This window comes from Euprymna scolopes, chromosome 11, assembly GCF_053919585.1.
Source record: "Euprymna scolopes isolate OS-2025 chromosome 11, ASM5391958v1, whole genome shotgun sequence".
Taxonomy (NCBI): domain Eukaryota; kingdom Metazoa; phylum Mollusca; class Cephalopoda; order Sepiida; family Sepiolidae; genus Euprymna; species Euprymna scolopes.
This window is the reverse complement of record NC_136492.1, coordinates 78,733,782-78,755,423: the sequence shown is the minus strand read 5'-3', so window position 1 is coordinate 78,755,423 and position 21,642 is coordinate 78,733,782. Positions and strand designations below refer to the sequence as shown.

The window sequence follows — 21,642 nt, the reverse complement described above, 5'->3', positions numbered from 1 at the left end:
CGCGGTTTCCACGAAGCTCGACAGCTGACAAGAATAACCAGAAATGGCCAATCGCGAAACCTTAAACTGCTACAAGGAAATTATAATGATAAACAGGAAAAACATGGAAATACAATAAAATTACAAACATGCATCTAACCCAATCCTAACCTAGGCGATTAAATTAAGAAATTTTTTCAATTTATAAAAAAGTAGCCTTAATAGCTTCGTATTAGTTAAAAAAAAAAAAAAAAAAAACAGACAGCGCGTTCGTTAAAAATTGAAGAACGTTCGGCCGACCTTTTCCATTTATTTCTATCAGCTGCGGAGTGAGCTTGAGACAACTTCGTGGAAATCGCAGATCAGTAAATGCAAAAGCACAAAAAGGAGTTTGTATACATCTCTCTCCCACGGCGGAAAGATTAGAACACAAGGGCCGGAAAGGTAGATTGAAAACCTGGTGCCCCCGAAGAAGAGTACTCTAATCTACAAAAAGTACCGAGCATGCCCATCAGCATTCCCTGGTAGGCGATTAGGAATACACTCATTCCCATAGAGGGAAAAGGCAAAGCCTGAAAGGGTGGGCCACCTAGAACTGCATATGGTCACCCTCATACCCCAATCAACAGGGAAAAAGGTCAATTCAGAAATGGTCTGAATTGTTGATTTTTGTGCCGAGGTCAAAACCTAGGGTTAAAGAGTGTACCGCAGTCAAAAGGACAATATAGTAATCGATAGTAATGGAAGTTCGGTAAATTTGTTAACTTAAGTGGAATGGCTAATCAAAAACTTGAAGACAATCATATTATAGACAGCTGGAAAGCAGGAAAACGGAAGATGATTCCACAGGCGTGCAGTTCTAAGAAAGAAGCTTTGATCATGGAATCTATGTTTAGGTTTAGGCATAGATAAAGAGTGGGGGGAATTATTGATAGTGTTTTCAACTAGACGAGTGTTTCTTGTGAAAGTTTGGCGAGGGGGGACTATAGATTGAAGCTCAGTCAAACACTTTCCATGAAAATAACGATAAAGCAGAGACAGGCTCGCAATGTCTCTTCTGTGAGAAAGAGGTTGCAGGGAAGAGAAAAGGGCACCCCCTACTAGGCTACGAAGTCTATTTTGAACTCTGTCAAGGCAGGATAAGAACTTTCTAGCAGCTCTTGCCCAAATGTGGCAACAGTACTCCATCCTTGGACAAACTTGGCTCTTATATAGGTAGAGAATTGCATCAACAGTGAAATATCTACCGGATTCTGTGAGATAGAGGTTGCAGCAAAGAGAAAAGGACATCTCCCACTAGGCCACAAAGTCTATTTTGAACCCTATTAAGGCAGGACAAGTCTTTTCTAGCAGCTCCTGCCCACATGTGGCAACAGTATTCCATACTTGGACGTATCTGGCTCTTATATAGATAAAGAATTGCATCAGCAGTGAAGTATTTACTGGATCGATAGAAGGATCCTACCATTTTTCCAGCGGCCTTGACAATAGATTTGATATACGTATTCCATTTAAGATCAGGAGTAAGGGTCAAGCCCAGAAGCCTGTCAAAACTTGAGGCCTCCTCAAGACGAGAGCCATTCATTTTAATTGATGCCAGATGGGGATCAGAGCGTTGATGATGTAAAGATAGAAGCTTGGTTTTAGATGCATTAAAAGTAACAAGCCACTCCTTTTCCCCATTGTACAACGTGATCAAGATCAGAGGAGAGAGAATCGGAGAGAACTTTGTCGTTTACTGTCTTAGATGCGTTACCAGATGGTAGTGTCGTCAGCAAAAATGTCTACGACTGATGTGATTTGGAAGATCAGGAAAAGAGTTGGGCCCAGGATGGACCTCTGAGGGACTCCAGCATTAATACTGTGAGCTAGCTGGAGATCTTGTGAAGTAAACCTTTATGCCATACCCTATCAAAGGCCTTTGATATGTCAAGAGCAATTGCCCTAGAAAGGTTGCCTGTTGAGAGATTCGCTAATCCTATGAGATATAACTGTAAGCACATTTGCTTTAGATCTAGCAGAACGGAAACCATATTGTGTCACTATGGTTATTTTTGCAGAGATGGGTGATTACTTCTCTATTTAACAGAGATCGCCTGAATTCTTAAATACAGGGCATACTGATGAGATTTTCTAAAATAAAAAAAACATTTAATTTTTCCCGTTAAATTAAAAACAAATGTGACTTTTTCCGTTAAATATATATATATATATGATTCGTTGTTTAAAACTTCCTTTTTGTTTCATTCTATTAAAAAGCAAAAATGACTGCATTTAATTTTTCCCGTTAAATTGAAAGATAATAAATTTGACCTTTTTCCGTCTAAAATATAAGAAAAAAAAGGTCAATTTTTACATGTCCCAGCGTATTATAAACAACCCAAACCTCCCCATGTTAAGAACGGTTTTCGAAATAATCCCCAACCTCATGTTAAGACCGACTTTCGATGTGTGGGAGGGGGGGAAGTATTCCGAAAGCCGTTCTTAACATGGAAGGTTGGGGGTGCTTATAATACGCTGGGGTGGGGGCACGTAAAAATTGACCGAAAAAAAAAAAAATTGTTTTGTGTGTATATAATTCGTTGTTTTAAATTTCCTTTTATTTAAAAACATTGTTATTTTGTGAATAAATTAAAATATTGATTTTCATTCAATTTCTCATTTACGCTCCATTTCTTTGTCGTGTGTTCAATTAGAAACGTGTATTATTGCACTGGAACGAAACTACAATTTCCGTTCCATTTTGGTGACACCCCGAAATCATCACGGGTTCCTCCACAAACACCAAAAATTATTTCCAGTTGCGTTTTTATATTTTCAATTTTGAATAATTTCACGTGGAATTATTAAAAAGACAACTATGAATTCATATGTAATTACGGGTTTGTATTACTACAAATTCGAAAATGTCAAGATAAATAAATGTTATTAAAGGCAAGTTACTTTTCTACCTCACTGAATAATTTTTAGTGTTTTTGTAACGTTTATTCAGCTCGAAAAACATAAGTGTTCACCGATAAAATGGCGCCGAACTCTGCGAAAACGATAATTTGGGAAATTGAGTTAAAGTAAAAACTATACAAAATATCGTTAAAAACCCACCAAATATAGGTCAGCTGATGTCACAGTAATATATATTGAGCGAGTTTCTAACAGTATTTGGTATATTTTAACTCATTTTCCCAAACTTAACGTATTCAGCAGAGTCCGGCACGGCTACTGAGAAATTTTCCAATACATCGGTAATCAGCTAAATAAACGTTATATTAAATAAAAAAATAAATAAATAAAAAGCTAGAAAATTATCCAGTTAGGTAGAAAAGTAACTTATCTGCTTTTGATATTTTTTATTTGTTTTTTTTTTCGAATCTTTGTGTATAGTAGTAGAAATCCCATTTCGTTTGTCGACTTCTCTGTAGATCCTAAGGAGTTTTCCGTGCGATTTTAATGTGAACACTTGGAAGATTGAATACAGGGGACATTTCTTCGCTAATGTAAGCTCTGTTTTAGCGGATAGCAATTTTTTTTTTTTTTTACTAAAAATAGTTTTTCTACTCGAATCTTGATATTTTCGACATGCAAAGATGAGATATTCTTTTGCTAAAAATAGTTTAAGTTGGAAACATGTGAAGAATGAATCTTTAAACGTTTATTGTAAACGAAGGAAAAGAGCCGTCACTGTTCAAACTTATTTCCTTCATAAAAATCAAATTCTTTTATACCTAAAACGGAGGTGCGTGCGAAAAAAAAAATTTAAAAATTAAAATAAATAAATATCACCTCTAAACAAATTAAACTTATTTGGAGGGGCCGGTTGTATACAGATATAGATTTTGTACACAGAAAAAGTTGTAAATGCAGCTAAGCTTATTACAATTACAAACCGAGTCCATTTTAAAACTACCCAACCAGTATGCATCTGTTTATTCACGAGATTATATAAAATTAAGTCATCTCGGATAAATGTATTAATAAAAATGAGTAATGAAAACTTTACGACCCAGCGTAGTATAAACACCGGTACTTGTGCATTTAACGAACCAGACGTAACTCAGCATTTGCTCGGCTTTGTCCGACGCATGACGTCAACAGCCGGATAAAACCGAGCGTTGCCGATTAAGCAGACGAGAATTTCGCTATCAATTGGAAGAGTGTCACAACTCAAGAAACGCTTATTTGAAGAGAGTTGGTACTCCTGCAGTATTTTACCCATCGATTTCACGATCTTAGCCGAGCGTTGACGAACGCTTTCGGCGTTAACGCCGACGAAAGCCGAGAATTCGGAGCTACGGTGCAAGAACGCTAAAAAGTATGTGAATTAGCAACAACATTACAAGGAAAAGATATTACACACACACACACACACAACAAAATGGATAAAATTAATACAAAAAATTTGGATAAAATAAATCACAAACACTTACCGTAAGTTTTTTTTTAAAGTAAAATAAATTTATTTTGTTGAATATTTTTTTTTTTTTTGGTTCATTTTGTTTTCCGATACCTTTTTTTTGGGGGGGGGGTAAGCAACAGTAATAAACACTTCAATGTTTTTTTTTTGTTTGTTTTTAACAAAACGTTATTAAACAGTAACAACAATATTTTTTTTTTGTTTTTTTTTTCAGTAATGTTTGTAGGGGGGGGACAACAATTACTGTTTATCTTTAGTTCCGACTGGAAGATTTTCTACTGACTGTAGAGGCAAAGTAGGGAGCAAAGGGTTTTCAGAGGATGTGGAAAGAAGAAGTTCCTTCCCAAACCGGGTAGCCTTCCGCGATTTGATTTATTATGGAGACAAAAGGGTTGTGTCAAAATTTTTGTCTCCACATAAATTCGCGTATGTTTCCAACAGCTCCCGGTTTTTTTTTTTATCGCTAAATTAAATAGCTGAAATGAAAGGCTGTGTATTTTTACTTTGAAACAATAAAATAACTGAAATGAAACGCTATGTGTGTAATTTCAAAGAAAATTATTCGTCTGCTGCGCGTTCGTTTGAAGCGCCCTGATTGGCTGATAGAGTATCGTACCGCTCGCCATGTTCCGGCGTTTTACGACGGATGTCGATCAACGCTCGGCTAAGATCGTGAAATCGGTGGGTAAAATACTGCAGGAGTACCAATGTTTTAAAAAGATAACTGACGAAATAATGAATATTACAAACCTTGCGGACCAGCTCCAGAGGCTGCACTAAAACTTTTGTCAGCAACGGAAATTGTTGCCAGAATTGAAAAGGTGTTTACATTTTGGCCAGGATTGTGTACTTTGCAAAGAGAACAAGCCTTTCCGACGGTTACGGTTGGAGGTGTAGAAGTGTAACATGTCGTCGATTGGAGGCCCAGGCGATACGGTAGAAATCGACGAGTCCGTTTTTAACCGCCGGCAGACTTGTGACACCGGTCTGGGTCTTCGGTGGATACGAGCCCGACGAAAAGGAGGGTTTCTTGGTCACTGTACCAAATAGGAACGCCGAAATCCTCCTTCCACTAATAAAGAAATCCTTATTTCTGGCGAAAAAAATATGTACAAATAACCCTTGTTCCTGTCCCCCTCCACCGCAATGCTTTTTATTTCCCTCCCCCTTTTTAGGCTTTTCCATTTATTTGACATAAGGAGTTGAGAAAAAAAAAAAAAAAAAAAAAACTTTTACGTGTTTAAGACAGACAATATTTTTTTACGTTAAAAATTGAAAAAAAAAGTTCAGACAAAAAATTAAAAAATGGGTAAATTTATACAAACACCGTGACAGCGAATTAACCCTAACCCTGTCACGGTGTTTGTATAATAATACCAAAAAATGGTTTTTGCTTTTTACTTATTTAATTTTTTTTTATGTTTCTACATTTTACAAATTCATATGTAGTTTTTATTTTATCGCCAACGTTCGGTTTTATCCGGCTGTTGACGTCATGCGCCGGACAAATGCTGAGTTACGTCTGGTTCGTTAAATGCACAAGTACCTAAACACCAAACCTCCCTATGTTAATGGCTGTTCTTTACATGGGAGATTATATAATACACTGGGGCACGTAAAAATTTACCTTGATTTGGTTGATTCAATAATCAGAACTGGATTTTTTTTTTTTTTTTTTTTTTTAATCCGGGAACCGCTGAAAAAAAAAAAAAAAAAAAACCCTATTTCCTCGTTCACATTTGGCAAATGTCATTAAAAATGATTTTGGCACTTTTTACCGAGTGTGGACCCAAGCAAAAATTTTTTTTTTTTGCTTAAGTACGCATGCGCGCAATCGTAAGTCTGCGGCCAAAAAAAAAAAAAAAAAAAAAGTCAAATACACATTGAACACAACAGCGATTTTCTGTAGATGTACCAACAAGTTGAGATTTTTTTTTTTTTTATCCAAAAAGTGAAAGAAATGTGAAATGAAATTTTTACAAGTCAAATTTTATTTTAAACAATATACCACTGCGATATATGCAGCAACACATTGTCAAAAGCGTCTTTGCCACTTTTTCCGTAAACCTCCCTCCATAAAAATTCGTCCAAATGGGACTCCACTGTACTGGAGTGCACCCCCATCATTGTTTTGAATTTCGTTTTTGCGTTCTTCCAAAAACATTCTTTCTTCTTCATTAAATTGATAGATGAAGTATAGTTAATCCCCACCTACCTCATGTTAAATAACACAAAAGTAAACTTTGTGACACAACAGAAAATAAGCTTTTAATTTATAGCTTTAGCAGTATTTGGCGAGTTCCGAGAGATAAAATCGCTGTTGAGGTCAATGTGTTCAATGTGTATTTGACTTTTTTTTTTTTTGGCCGCAGACTTACGATTGCGCGCATGCGTACTTAAGCAAAAAAAAAAATTTTTGCTTGGGTCCACACTCGGTAAAAAGTGCCATGATTTTTAAATTGAAGTTTTTTTCTGGTATTTAAGGTGAAACGAATAGTTATCAAATTGTGGCACTCAAAAATACGCTAAAATGAAATTTCAGACTAATATTTAAGTTTTAACAGACTTGCAAAACGTAATGTGGCAATATAGTTATCTAGTAGGTGATAAAAAAAAATCAGACAATAGAAAGCGCGCAAAAACGAAGTTTCAGAAAATGGACAAGTTTTGAACTAGAACTAATTAAATTGCTCCTAAGTACTTTTGAGTTGAATTTACCAAGTGAAGATGAAATTACATTAAATTGCGCCAAAAAGGTGCCGTTGCTGCCTCTAAAAATGAGAAGTTAAGTTTCCACTAAATTTGAAATTTTTTGACCGTTTAGAGAAAAGAGGTCTTTGACCGGAATAAGAAGTATACTTACCAGTTCATAAAAGCTTTTACTTAATCCGAAGTTCAAGGAAGTAATTAGTAATTACGTATCAGTAACGAAACGAAAGTGATTTTTAAAGGCATTCAGAAATGTTAACAGAATCTAATTGCAGAAAAGATCGATGACCGATTTAGGAGTCCGCTTTTTTTCCTCATTGAACAGTACGATTTTTAACCGTTAGGGAAAACTTAATTTACCGAATAAGGGCAATACAAGTCTTTTCATGTTTAATCTAAAACAATTTAGAAAATTTATATTCAATTTAATTGTTGATAAGAATTTTTCATTTAAAGACGGACTGACAATTTTTTATAGTTCTTATTGGAAAGTGGTACCAACCTCTAATGGTCTTTTGAGTTTTTCAGCAATTCTACCAGATTAAAAAAAATTACATTCAGGGGCGTTTTCGAGATCCTCATTTTGGATCGAGCGTATTTCGGCCAAATTAGCCTTCTTTTGACGATGCTAAACCGCCTAAAAAGGCTAAATTCGTGAAATAAAAGGGGGATCGATTTACGTTCAGACCGTTATACTGGAAACGAGGGGGGGGGGGATTGTAGTATTTATACATCTAGCGGATTTATGACTTGTTCGATAGTAATCGAAAAAAAAAAAAAAAAAAAAAAAAAATGTAAAAGATTAAAAAAATTAGATGGGGGGTACCGCTTCCATACGTGCGCCTTAAAATAGACTTAAACAGAAAATTCTTAATGCCTTTAGTTCATAACCACCGTGACAAGAGTAAAAAAAGCAAGAGAAGAGATTAAATTAGCAAGGAAGCTCTAAATAAGACTTCAGTCTTATTCAAAACTCCCTTAAAGATTTTTATAAAGAAATTTTAGACAAGAGTTTATTTACAAAAAGTTTCGTAGGCTTTCTTTATTAAGTTGAGGATATACAAATCAAGTCGACCACAATACACAATATCTATTCAGCAGATTTGAGAGAAAAAAAAAAAGAAAAATGGGAGACGAAAGGTGTTGGCTGCCCTGAATAGTCACAGTAGCAGAAGGAGGTGGAGAGATTAGCAGATAGAATAAGACTTGGAAAAAAAAAAAAGTTAAAAAATTTTTAAAGGGGAAAAAAAAGGTCTGAAGATAGACAAGAGGAAGACAGTTTTTTTAAAACACTATCAAAAAATTTACAAAACAGACATTCCAACAGACCAAGCCAACAATTTGGATAGATGGCATAAGATTTTTTATTTCAGTTTTCCCCATCTAAAATTTTTGTTTTATAGATTTCCAAAACTTGCCCCCCCAAACCCCCTTTCCCTACCAATTCTGAAGTGTATCATCATCATAGTAGAGGAAAGATAGAAAAGAGTCGACAGAGAAGAAAGACAACAGGATAGAAATGAGACCAGGAAAAAAAAAAAAAATAAGTCCAGTTTCGACCCCCCCCCCCTCGAGTCCAGCTACTTTATTATGCCACATCTTCCTCCTCTTCTTCCATATCAGCCTCCTCCTCGGCAGTAGCATCCTGATATTGCTGATATTCAGAGATCAAATCGTTCATGTTGGATTCGGCCTCTGTGAATTCCATCTCGTCCATTCCCTCGCCAGTGTACCAATGCAAGAAAGCCTTACGCCGGAACATGGCTGTGAACTGCTCGGAAATGCGTTTGAACAATTCTTGGATGGCGGTGCTGTTGCCGACAAATGTGGCGGACATTTTTAATCCACGGGGAGGAATGTCACAGACTGCGGTTTTCACGTTGTTGGGAATCCATTCGACGAAATAGCTGCTGTTCTTGCTCTGAATGTTCAACATTTGCTCATCAACCTCCTTCATGGACATGCGTCCACGGAAGATGGTGGCGACGGTCAAGTAACGTCCATGTCGGGGATCGCAAGCTGCCATCATGTTTTTGGCATCAAACATCTGTTGGGTGAGCTCGGGCACAGACAGGGCTCTGTATTGTTGGCTTCCTCGGGAGGTGAGAGGGGCGAAACCTGGCATGAAGAAGTGAAGACGAGGGAATGGCACCATGTTAACGGCGAGTTTTCGCAAGTCTGCGTTTAACTGTCCTGGGAATCGGAGACATGTTGTCACGCCGGACATGGTGGCGGAGACGAGGTGATTTAAATCGCCATATGTTGGTGTGGTCAATTTCAGTGTACGGAAGCAGATGTCGTAAAGGGCTTCATTGTCTATACAATAAGTTTCATCTGTGTTCTCAACAAGCTGGTGGATAGAGAGGGTTGCGTTGTAGGGTTCGACCACGGTATCGGAGACCTGAAAGAAAAAGACGAGAATATAGGCAAACTGAGATCCTAGGAAAGACGGAATTTAAAAAGTTGCTAAGGCAGAGAGCGATCCGCGCTTTTTTTTTTTACATCGTATTTCCACGTTTGAAGTTTTGATACGCTTTTTATTCAATTGTAAGGTGAAAGTATAGAATAGGTACAAAACACCCATGTTAATCGCTTTTTAAATAACGTTATTTCAGCACGGATCACTCTGCATGAGTAAAAAAAAAAAAAAAAAAAAAAAAAAAAATTAGAAGCGATAATTTGAAGCCGTCGCTGGCTTTTTATGAAAAATAAAAATTTATCAGTCCCTGTAATTTTTCCTTAAAAAGGAAAAAAAAAAAAAAAAAAAGAAATCGTTCCTTAATATCGGAAGAGTGGAGAAAAGTTACATTTGATAGGTGGGGAAAAGCGAATATAAATGTCATTAGTAAGATTTAAATAGTTTAGTTTAAGCTTTGACATTTCGAAACGTGTAAGTAAAAGCACAAGTCTAGATAAGTGCGCGCAACTTTTATAGCAGTCGGCGCCGTGACGTAAGCAAAGTGAGAAACTGAAGGCCGGGCGCGCCTTTTTTTTTCTTCAGTTTCTTTGTTTAAAAAGAGCGCATACAAAATTGCGCTCGACAGAAATTTAAATCAATTGTAAAGATGAATCTATAGCATCCTAATATCAGGAAATAGGAAAGATTTAAAAATAAATGACATTTGAAATCAGAGCGCGCTCGCCAAATTTCATTGCTGAAATACTAACAGGAGATATAAAAATTTTCCGGGGGGGGGGGAATGACCGTTATACATTCAAATATTTTTTTTTTTTTTTTTTTTTTAGTCTACGTTGTTGCTCCGGGAAGCAATTTTTATTAATTAGCGCAGGTTGGGGTGATTAGTCAATTAAAGTAATTTAGGAGTTAAATAATTTTATTTAACACAAGGTTACGTTGGCGGGACTTCAAGTTCGAGGTTTGCGAATTCAAAAACTAGATACAGATGAGAGTAGGGGGAAAAAAATTTTTATACTTACTTTCGGTGAGGGAACAACGGAGAAGGTGTTCATAATTCTGTCTGGGTATTCTTCACGGATTTTGCTAATGGCTAAGGTTCCCATACCAGAGCCGGTACCACCACCCAAAGAGTGGGTGAGTTGGAAGCCCTGGAGACAGTCACAGCTTTCAGCTTCTTTGCGAATTACGTCCAACACAGAGTCGACAAGCTCTGCGCCTTCTGTGTAATGTCCTTTAGCCCAGTTGTTACCGGCACCGCTTTGTCCAAATACGAAGTTGTCGGGTCTAAAGAGTTGGCCGAAGGGGCCTGATCGAACAGAATCCATGGTACCCGGCTCCAAATCGACGAGAACAGCGCGAGGAACATATTTGCCTCCGGTGGCTTCGTTGTAATACACATTAATTCTTTCAAGCTGGAGATCACTGTCACCGTGATAGGTTCCTGTTGGATCAATGCCATGCTCGTCAGAGATAACTTCCCAGAATTTGGCTCCGATTTGGTTACCGCATTGACCGGTTTGTACGTGAACAATTTCCCTCATAATTATTGGTAGTAGTCGTAACACACACAACAAGGATGTTAACAGTAGCTGGCCTACGAGGAGATTTAAAAATGGACGCACCGACAACGGTATTTATACTCGGCGGCAGTGCCCGTTAATACGAAAACGAGGCTACCTTATTAGCATACGAAAATTGCCGATTAATATGAATTACGAGTTTTTAGATTTTACAGAAACTTAATAACAAGTTTTCTAAAAAAATACATATTCATTCAATAAAATATAAAAATAGTTTATTTTAAATTTCATAATATTTTTACAGCAACCGTGAAGCGTTATCACGTGGTACAAAATGGCTGCTTTGAGCTTTGAAAGTGTATATTTCTTTTACGAAATTTTATCGATTTGACGAGATTCCGAAGTCAAAAACTCTTGCTGGAACAAGATAGAGACCGAGAAAAAAATATTTACTTTTGGAGATAAGGTAATTTTATTGAATCCATCTTTTATTTGCTTATTTTCTTATGAATAGAAGGTGTTGCGTGGTTATTATTATTATTATTATTATTATTTTTTTTTTTTTCAATCCATTAAAAATACCAAACATATGTTTGTTTTTCTTTTTTGAAATATAGCAAGACAATGATTAAATATTTATTTCGCTTATTTATTTAGATTTACCGGTGTTATTGTTATTGTAATACCGAGATATCTGTATTTTAAACTACTATTTTATGTTAATGACCTCGACAATAACAAGGTCAGACGTTATGACAAATTTTTAAAAACAAACAAAATGAATTTGTTTTTAATATTTGTTTTCATTATTTATTTCTTTGGTTGATTAATTTATTTTCGTTCCAAGTATTAAAAATTTGGTATTTTTTTTTTTTAACGACCTGCCCCAACTACCCCATGTTAAGAACGGCTTTCGGAATAACCCTCTCCCACCTCCCTATGTTAAGAACGGCTTTCGATGTTGGGGGTTGGGGTATTCTGAATAATAGTATAAACACAAAAAATATAACTGCGTAAAAGTTGTTATTATTACTAACTATTCAGTCAGTTGAAGAATCACTGCCACCGTGGTTGAATACGACTAAACACTAAACCATGTCGGTGTGAGAGATGTCTTTCTTTCTCAGATCAAAAGAAAGATAAAGACAAGAACTATTAAATGAACAACTGTTTAAATAAAACAACAAAAATATGCAAAAGAACGCAAAATAAAACTATGTATAATTCTAAAATGCAATCCCATCTGAATTATTTTATGCGAGGTAAATTTGTTGTTTAGTTCTTATTTTAGTCACCTTAATTATTTAGTCTTGTTATTCCTCGAAAACAAATTATTTTTTACTCGAAGAAACAAATATTACAGAGACTAGCTAAGGAAGAATGATAACTCAAGCTCATACCTCATTCTGGGCTTGATCTTTACTCCTGACCTTAAATGGAATACGTATATCAAATCTGTTGCCAAGGCCGCTGGAAAATGGTCAGATCCTTCTATCGATCCAGTAGATATCTCACTGCTGGTGCAATTCTCTATCTATATAAGAGCCAGGTAGGTACGTCCAAGGATGGAATACTGTTTCCACATCTGGGCAGGAGCTGCTAGAAAGGACCTGTCCTGCCTTGATACGGTTCAAAATAGACTTTGTGGCCTCGTAAGAGATGTCCTTTTCTCTTCGCTGCAACCTCTATCTCACAGAAGAGATGTTGCGAGTTTGTCTCTGCTTTATCGTTATTTTCATGGAAAGTGTTCGACTGAGCTTCAATCTATGCCCCCCCTCGCCAAACTTTCACAAGAAACGCTCGTCTAGCTGAAAACACTATCAATAATTCCCCCCACTCTTTATCTGTGCCTAAACCTAAACGTAGATTCCATGAACAAAGCTTCTTTCTTAGAACTGCACATCTATGGAATTGTCTTCTGTTTTCCTGCTTTCCAGCTGTCTATAATATGGTTGTCTTCAAGTCCAACGTAAACAAGTTTCTGATGAGCCGTTCCACTGAAGTTAACAAATTTACCGAACTTCCATTACTATCGATTACTATATTGACTTTTCGACTCGGTTCACTCTTTAACCCTTATCCTTGCGTGGTCTCTCGGCCTTGATAAGTGGTAACGCCTATATAAAAAAAATGCCCCTGTACTTTAACAGGAAAATTATGAACTTGAATTATTGTTCTCCCTTAACTAGCCTCTTTCTAGACTTTCTTGTATTAAGATGCTGACTATATTTCAAGTCAAGTTTTCATTTCGGCGTTTTGCGTGTACGATTAAACTTGTTATAACTTAGTGTGTTTAATCTTCTTGTTGAAACAAGGTTCAAATAAAATAAATGCATTCGAATGAGCTTCAGTGTTTTTTGTGGCTACAAAGAATTAGTTACACAGCAAATTTCATCCTTTGGCATTACATTGTACCAATAAATCGCCTCTTATTACTTTCTTTATCTTTGGGATCGTTCGACAATACATTTTCCCCATGACACATGCACATTAGAAATGCAAGTGGCCATTCCAGTTCTTAGTAAACACCCTGGAGATTCTGCTGTTAAAAAGCCACTCCATTGTCAGTTAGAAAATGAGTTCAGATACTGAATCATGGTGGCAAAATTCTCTCTTTACAAGAATCACAAAGGGGCAAACCAGGTGGGTCCACAATCAATGAGGGTCACGTAGTTGGTGACATCCATGCTTAACTTTTATCTATATTTTCCCCATAAGGCATCCAAATTTCATACTAGAATTGGACTTGTCACATAACAGATAAAGCATTAGGTAAAATTAAAATTCAGTTGTAAGCGACACTCTTCTGGGGGGTTGAAATTTTAATCCTCATTTTGGGTGATACTTACCTTTGAGATAAATACTCTGCCAAGAACTTTTATCACTCTATCCCCATCACTAGATCAAGCTCAAATGGACTTTTCATTATTACTAGAACCTCCAACTGCTCTTTCACTCCCGCAGTCAGAGGCTGACGGATTGATGTCTGTGTTCCGCTGCCAATGATAACCATATCAAGAGTCGGGTTTTATCATGTCTGGCATACGTTTTTGTTGATTATGATACAGAAACACTTGCCATCATTTAATGCTATGCAACTTTTGTTGCAGACATTTCTTGTTACAATTGGCAGTACCAAGTTCGCAACTCGTCTTGGAAGAAGCTTTTATCCCTGGACTCTTTTTCACTGGCAGCTATGAAAAGTATGACCCATCTCCCATCTTTTCATAGTGGAAGCAACTCATACTATCCCAAAGTTGGAGGTTCAGAGCTCTCCAATCCCACTGAATGAGACAATCCCTGGTTATAAGTGGTTAAGTCTATCGCATTTAAAGCACTTTTTTCTGATGTTTTTTTTGGTTTGGTCTTTCTTGTCTCTTATTGGCTACATAGCCACCATAATTAATGGATCTAGGTGACTCATTTTTCAATATGTTTTATATATGGTCAGTGATTGTGGAAATGGTTATCATCTCCATAAATGTGTAGAAGCTGTTTGACGTTACTAGAATGCTCATTGACAAAAGTGGCTTTAAGGTCTCTCATGGTGCAGAAAGCTTTTGCAGGTCCATCAGGAAAACATCCATAGTTTCACCCAGGCAGAAACAACATGCTATGAACTGTACGTATGGCAAAGGCAAATGCTGTAAATAGAGCTTTCTTAATAAATGATAAAATCTCTTTTTCTTTCTTCAATCAGTTGTTAATAGACCATGAATACATAACCTTTTATACTCAATAGTAATCACTTGCACACATAATCTATTTTCTATGATATCCAACATACAAGCTCAATAATCCATTCAATAATTAATTAGCTGAGTTCCACACTGCTAGACTCTTATATTTTTTTCAAATGAAATTTATCTGCCATCGCGCATCCAAAATAACCTGTAAGAAATGCTGATTATGACTTTCTAAAAATAAAAAGGTAGGTGAAGTTTCGAATTCCCACATCGTCATCACTGGCATTGGTTCAATCACCATTTCATTGCCTCTATCCCAGTGCAAAGTGATTTCTTTTATAGCCAAATTATCGCTTACACAGATCTTGTGACTTCTGTGCACTGTTTAATCAATTTTATGCCGTTTAAATGGTTAGTAGGAGAGAGGAGACGGTAATCTGTACACATAGTCATAATTAAATGAAATGATTGATCAGAAGATGAGAAATTTTATTTTATAGGAAGCAAATGTAAGAATATATAAACCAGTAATAAGACTTTATAGCAATGCATTTTACTATCCACGATAACAGTAGGTAGATATAGAAAGTGAAATATTATAGGATCGTATCGTGGTTAAATTAAGGTGAAAAAAATGCCATCTTATTTATACTAATCTTACCAGTTGAGGATCTATCTTTGATAATCAGTCCAACAAAGACGGAGTCATTGTGACAAATGTGATACTTGTTCTATTCTGTTCTAGGGAGTTTACTTTTCCAGGCCTTGCCTCCTCACTTTGGGAATCAATTTTTCAGATCTTTAATAGCATTTTTGAAAATGTCGATCTCATTTTGACTACATTACTTGTTTGTAAATTCCTCCTGGCTTCGATGTCCAAAATAAAAAAAATTTAACAAAAAAAAAACGTTCCACCACTCTGCTGTCTAATTTCTCCCAACTGCAAAAACACAACTCTCTTCTCACAAGATTCACTCCTCCTGTCACAAAATCCTAAATCGCTGAGTCTCTATAACAGTCAAGCTTTTATAATGCAATCAGCAATAATCATTTGCATAAAGTGATCAGTTGATTAGCATAAAACCGGAAAGGTAGCCATTTTTTTGTTTCCTTTTTTTTTGTCTGCATGGGATCGCGCAAGAAACAGGTGTGTACTGATTTTTTAATGTCTTTTAATTGCACGCCTCCTTGATCTTTAAGATCAATAATCGGTCTCACAGTCCACCATGCATGCTGGACTTCTTCTTTCGCAGTGCAACCATTGCACTGGTCCTTCTTGCAAGACTTCTTCGATCTCCTTCTCTACCAACAAAAAACTCTTCATACATCCAAGATGTGATGTGGCATTCCGTCTACTGCCACCATGTTCTTGGAGAGTAAATCAGTTATAGTACCTCTTCCCCATTGTGTTGTACAACGAGGATTGGGTGGTTTCACTCACACTTCTTCACCAATTACGATTTCTGCTTTTGGCTGTTCCACTTTTTATGTTACAGCTAATGGATGTCTCCATTTGTATGTGAAAATGGATCGATGTTGCACTGACATTTCATCTTGGCCAGACTTTGGTGCCATATTATACCAAAATACCACCTCTTGGGCGAAATTTGACTTCTTGTTGCCACAGCTTTTCTAGTACAATGGTGCCTCTCTATAATCCTATTACCACTCGGCCGGTATGCAACTTGAAAATATTGCCTAATATTCCACTTTGCACATAGGTCTCTAAAAACTTCTGAGCACAAGGACATACCGTTATCAACTAACACTTCTTCTACCAGTCTCCTTTCCATAAACACCTCCTCAACAATTTTCTTAACTTCTTTTGCCATTTCCATTCTCATTCAATCATAGTCAGATATCGTTTGTGTCGATAATGAGTGATGTCAATAGCCAGTCGCCTCCAATTTTCTGTTTTTGTAATTCCTCTTTTCCGTGTTTAGAATCCTGGTTATGCAGGGTCAATGGATTGACATTCCCTACATTGCTCCACCACCTCCCGACATCTTCCATCATGATGTGCAGATTCACCTTTTTTGCTAAGTATAAAGTTCATTCTTTTCTGAAGTGATGCATCTTATGCGGGTCATTTAGCTGTAATTCCACCATACAGCACACTGGAGCCACAGCCTTCTTTTCCCTTAGCCTTCTTCGCTCTGGTCAATCCATCTGCTTTATTCTTCTATGTTGGAACCAACGTAACAATTATCTTCAGTCCAAAATCTCGGATTAGGTCTCCAAGTGTTCCAATCGATGCTTTATAAGCATCTCTGCTGCCCCTTCTGTCTTGATCCGCTTATCCCCAGACACCTCCGATCTAATCCATGATGCTACTGTTACCGAGTCTGTTCTAACATCCACTATCTGTAACCCTCAGTTTAAAGTCAGATTGATGCCCTTCATCATAGCATTGAGCTCTGTAACATTGATATGGGCATTATCGTCTTTTTTTCGTAACCAAGCAGAATCTTCAGCAGTTGCACCTTCTATTTCTAATAATACTCCTAATGCCAGGTTGCTAGCGTCGCGTCGCTCCATATCATCCCTTCCTGTTTACATACCATTCTCTCTTCACCTGGTTCATGTTTTTCATTTCTGCAATGATTACTTGTATCTTGAACCGCACTCTTCGATCAATCGCATTCTCCCATCGGTCCGTACCCATCTGCTTCTTAATAAAGCTGCATGTTGTTAGCAACCATCCGGCTTTGGGGTAATGGCCAACCAACTTTCCACCTATTGAGAAAAGCTCTCTCTTGGTTAGGCTCTTCCTAGCTTCAGGGATCTCATTTCCTCGACGAACATCAACTTTCCTGTCTTATTCTGCTGTAATCTCAATCCCAAAGCTGTTCAGTTTTCCAACGATTCAGATGGTTTAGCCGTCAGTCCACATATTTTTACATGATTCTTTACCCTTTTCGCAGACACCACGGGCTCGTCTACCAGTACATTATCACTGTAGGAGCAGGTGCCTCTCTTAACATCATCTTTGGCCAGCAGTTTTCAGAATTGCTGTCATGATCTTTGGTGCAGAATTCAATCCAAATCCTAGTCTGGTCAAACAATAAATTCGACCTTTATACTCGATCAAATGATACCGCAATAGTTTTTCGTCCACATGGATTTGTAAGTAGGCTGACTTTAGGTTCACGATTTTAGTTGATTGTCCCATTCTCCTTCACTCTCTCATAACTTCTTCACACAAGTCAATTCCATCTTTTCTTATTATAGTCAATTTTATATCAATTCTTATATATCATAAAGTTGTGGTTTCAAAAATAAAAAATATATCCATATGACTTGGATGCCTCAGGTTAAATCGAAACCAAAACTTATGAAAAGAAAATATATATATATATATATATATATATATATATATATATATATATATATAAACTTGAGTTCCTTCAGCTATAACCGAAACCAAAATTTATAAAGAATTCTTGGTAAAATTATTTATAAAAAAAATAGATAACTTGAGTGCCAAGTTATAATTAGGGCTAGGACAACAGCATATTCTTTTTATTGTTTTGACTCACGAATGTGTATCCATTGATATCATGTTTTTATATAGAGTGATGTGATTCTTGGTTGATTAACTGTGTCTGTGTCGAATATATACTCGAGAGTCAAAACAATGAAAAGAATATGCTGTTGTCATAGCTTTAGTTATAATCAAAACCAAAACTTATCAAGAATTCTTGGTAAAATTATTTGTTACAAGAAATGGAAGGTCATAACAATTTAATGATAGTCACTCAGAAGAAAAAAAGATGTGAGCATGACACATAAAATAACACACACGTTATCGTATTAATATATAGATTCTTCCTCATACAGATTTTCTATGAAATATCTTGTCGCAAAATGTTTTCCTTTGTTTTGTTTTGTTTTAGTCGAAGTTCTCAGAAATTAAGGGGCCCACAACCAGGGGCTAACACTTGAAGTCTATATGAGATACATAGATATTCGAATGTTCCATTAAAGTTCTTTATCTCTCAAACACTGAGTTAGTAAAGAAATTGAGAACATGATTTTCCTCTCCCCAATTAACCATTTTTATACGTTGTAGTATATCTTTCATGTTGGTCTCATGGTCTTACTGGATTCCAGGACAAGAATTTATCTAATCTGGTGGAGTATCCAGCTTCGTGCTATTACTAGAGGTAATATTACTTGAAGAAGGCGCACCATTCCTCGGAAAAGCTATGGGGTAGCCGTAGTGAGGAGATCTTATTTGGGCTGCGAATACTATGTGATTTTGAATATTTGGTCAGGGTTTACTTCTATGGAAAAGTATCCTCATGCCAGATTGTTCTGACAAACCCCTGTACAGAGAGACCTTAGACACTCGAGGACAGTGTCTAGTAGGCATTCAAGTTCTCCCCTGTAGGCATTCAAGTTCTCTCCAACCAGGTTTACACTTCCTCCCATTCAAAGAACGCCTGCACTTTCATTCAGTATTTTTTATTGGGTAATCATTTATCAAAAGTTAACAAGATGAAATGAATAGTTGCAAGATGAAGAACATCACGATAATTAACGATGTTTAATTCAATGAATTAAGCTTGATTACTTGTTGAGACAATTTATTGCAAGAATATGTTTATATTGGATTTGAAAATGACTATGTTGTAATCTGCAAAAGAATAGTCCCTAGGCAATGTGTTCCGCAGACAGGAAACCCTACAAAACTCCCTGGACAATGCTTCAAAGACACAAATGAAAATCAACTTTGCAGAACTTTAATGTACTCTTACTTCGACATTAGAACTGTCACTAAACGTGATTTTAATTCTCACATGATTTCATGAGCATTTATATATGATTTAAAATGGTATTTGCAGCTTCTCTTCCAATTTTCAGATTTTTTAATCATGTCTAAACGCATTTTATTTCCTTTTGGTGGATTGATTGTTGCTATTTCTTCTGATGAGTTAATAGCAAAATAGATTCACTGATTGATATTGAGTGATTTTGTGCTATGAAACAGATACTGTCAAGAATTGTAAATACCAACTGAATTAAAGGAATAAATTATAAGATGGTCAACATCATGAAATTTGGAATGTAGACTTTTGTCATTCATCATTCAAAAAAAAACTTATAAACCTGTATACAAAATTTTAATTATCCGACAAGGAGTACAAATAAACAAGAAAAGCCTTATTCCATGGAGTTTCGAAGAATGCAATTCTTCTCATCAGATGAAAAAAAGTTTGCAAAATATACAGTAAATTTTGTAGGTTACTTCAATAGCCTTTACCAACCACTTGTTTGTACACAACATTCAAAATTATGAATTTGAGTAGACTAAAGTTTTATGTTGATGTTTTTGATGCATTCTTATTGAACCGTCCTCTTAAATAATCTAATTACACCAAATTTCCACTAACGATTACTACGCTATTGTCCCAATGACAGCGATACACACAATAACTCTGGGCCTTGATATGTGCTGACATTTTTGTAAAAAAAAAAAAATAAAAAAAAAATGCAATTATGAATCCTCAGATGTAAAAAATATTTTGATTGAAACACTTTTTCTCTCTTTTTTTTTTATTTTTCAAATATAAAGAACACATCTTTTTTGTTTTATTTTTAAATTGTGATGTTACATACACTGGATCATATCATTTCCTCGCACATGTGGTTGTTGTTGTTGCATTAGCCTTCACCCTGCTGCGGGTTGAGCTGGCTTCTTCCATAACCTGCACTACATTTCAAACCATGGTTATCTTGAGCAGTATTGCAGAGAATAACTAACCAATTTAGCAATTCAATCATTGAAGGCCAACCACCTGTGAACCTAAGATCTTAGCCAAATCCTCTCACATGTCATTTCAACTCCATGCAATATTAATTAATTATGGTCACGTGATGTTATCAAAAGAGATTTTTAGTAAGCTTAAATTGATAAAACTCAACTGCAATTGTGAAGTTCAACTAAATTCACCATAAAATATATAGTTTCTATTGCAGACAAAAAGATTTTAGTGATGTGCCTGTGATAATTCAATAATTTTCAAAAAAATAGAAATACAAACTTTTCAAATGAGACAGATTTTTGTATTTTTATTTTTACATTTTTCTTGATTCCTCATAAAATTGTCACTGCGTATGTCTCCCACTATGCAAATAACAGGGCCAGTGGGGTTCACTTTTCAAAATACTTGGTTTTATTTCAAACTAACAGGCTGTCTGACGTTGCCCAGTCATAAAATATGCATAAATATTTTAATTCATACATAAACTGAGACCTGTGCATGCGAGCATTATGTTTTTCTAAACAGTTCACTTCTTGTAAGTAAAAAAAAATATTCAAGCTGAGATTGAAACCAAAACCTAAAGACAGTGGGTCAAGTATAGTAACTATTAGGTTAGCTTGACATAATCTTTAAAAAGTGTTTTTAAAACTATTTATTCTGAACATAAGTAATCTGTCATCTGAACTATTCATGCATGCGCATTCATAGAACAGTTAAAAAACAGATGAAAATCTAATAACTCTAACATACTAATTTTTCAATTTTGACCTCTTAGCAACTCTTTTTTCTGGATGAAAGCTGATTAAAAAGTTTTCCACATGTCTGAATAACCTATATACCAAATTTCAAGCCTGTAGATCAAAAATTTGTCGACTATAGAAGTTGAGAAATGTCCACACACACACACATTCTAACTTTTATAGATATACTAGCAGGCCGCCCGGAATTGCCAGGTTATAAAATATGCATAAATATTATATTTTAATCAATACAGAAACTGAGACATGTGCATGCGAGTATTATGGTTTTTTTTCCTAAACAGTTCACTTCTTGTGAGTAAAAGAAACAATACTCATGCTGAGATCGAAACCAAAATCTAAAGACAGTGAGTCAAGTACGATAACCATTAGACCAGCTTGACATGATCTTT

At 36.0% G+C, this 21,642-nt stretch overlaps 2 protein-coding genes across 3 annotated transcripts in view; one reads left to right on the top strand and one right to left on the bottom strand.

Annotated features, from left to right (window-relative positions):
• Positions 1–8,111: 8,111 nt before the first annotated feature.
• LOC145287932 (tubulin beta-4B chain-like) lies at positions 8,112–11,193 on the bottom strand. The gene is made up of 2 exons (XM_080135885.1): positions 10,538–11,193; positions 8,112–9,500 (listed from the first exon to the last, which is right to left on the bottom strand). Exons 1-2 carry the CDS (start codon positions 11,057–11,059, stop codon positions 8,688–8,690), a joined length of 1,335 nt encoding a protein of 444 aa, XP_079992011.1. The 5' UTR covers positions 11,060–11,193; the 3' UTR covers positions 8,112–8,687.
• Positions 11,194–11,332: 139 nt separating this feature from the next.
• The window catches only part of LOC145287930 (uncharacterized), an 85,027-nt gene continuing 74,717 nt past the window's right edge, over positions 11,333–21,642 (top strand). For both annotated transcript variants that reach the window (XM_080135883.1, XM_080135884.1), the window contains exon 1: positions 11,333–11,504. The gene's annotated coding sequence lies outside the window, so the exon portion shown is untranslated. The remainder of the gene's footprint in view (positions 11,505–21,642) is intronic.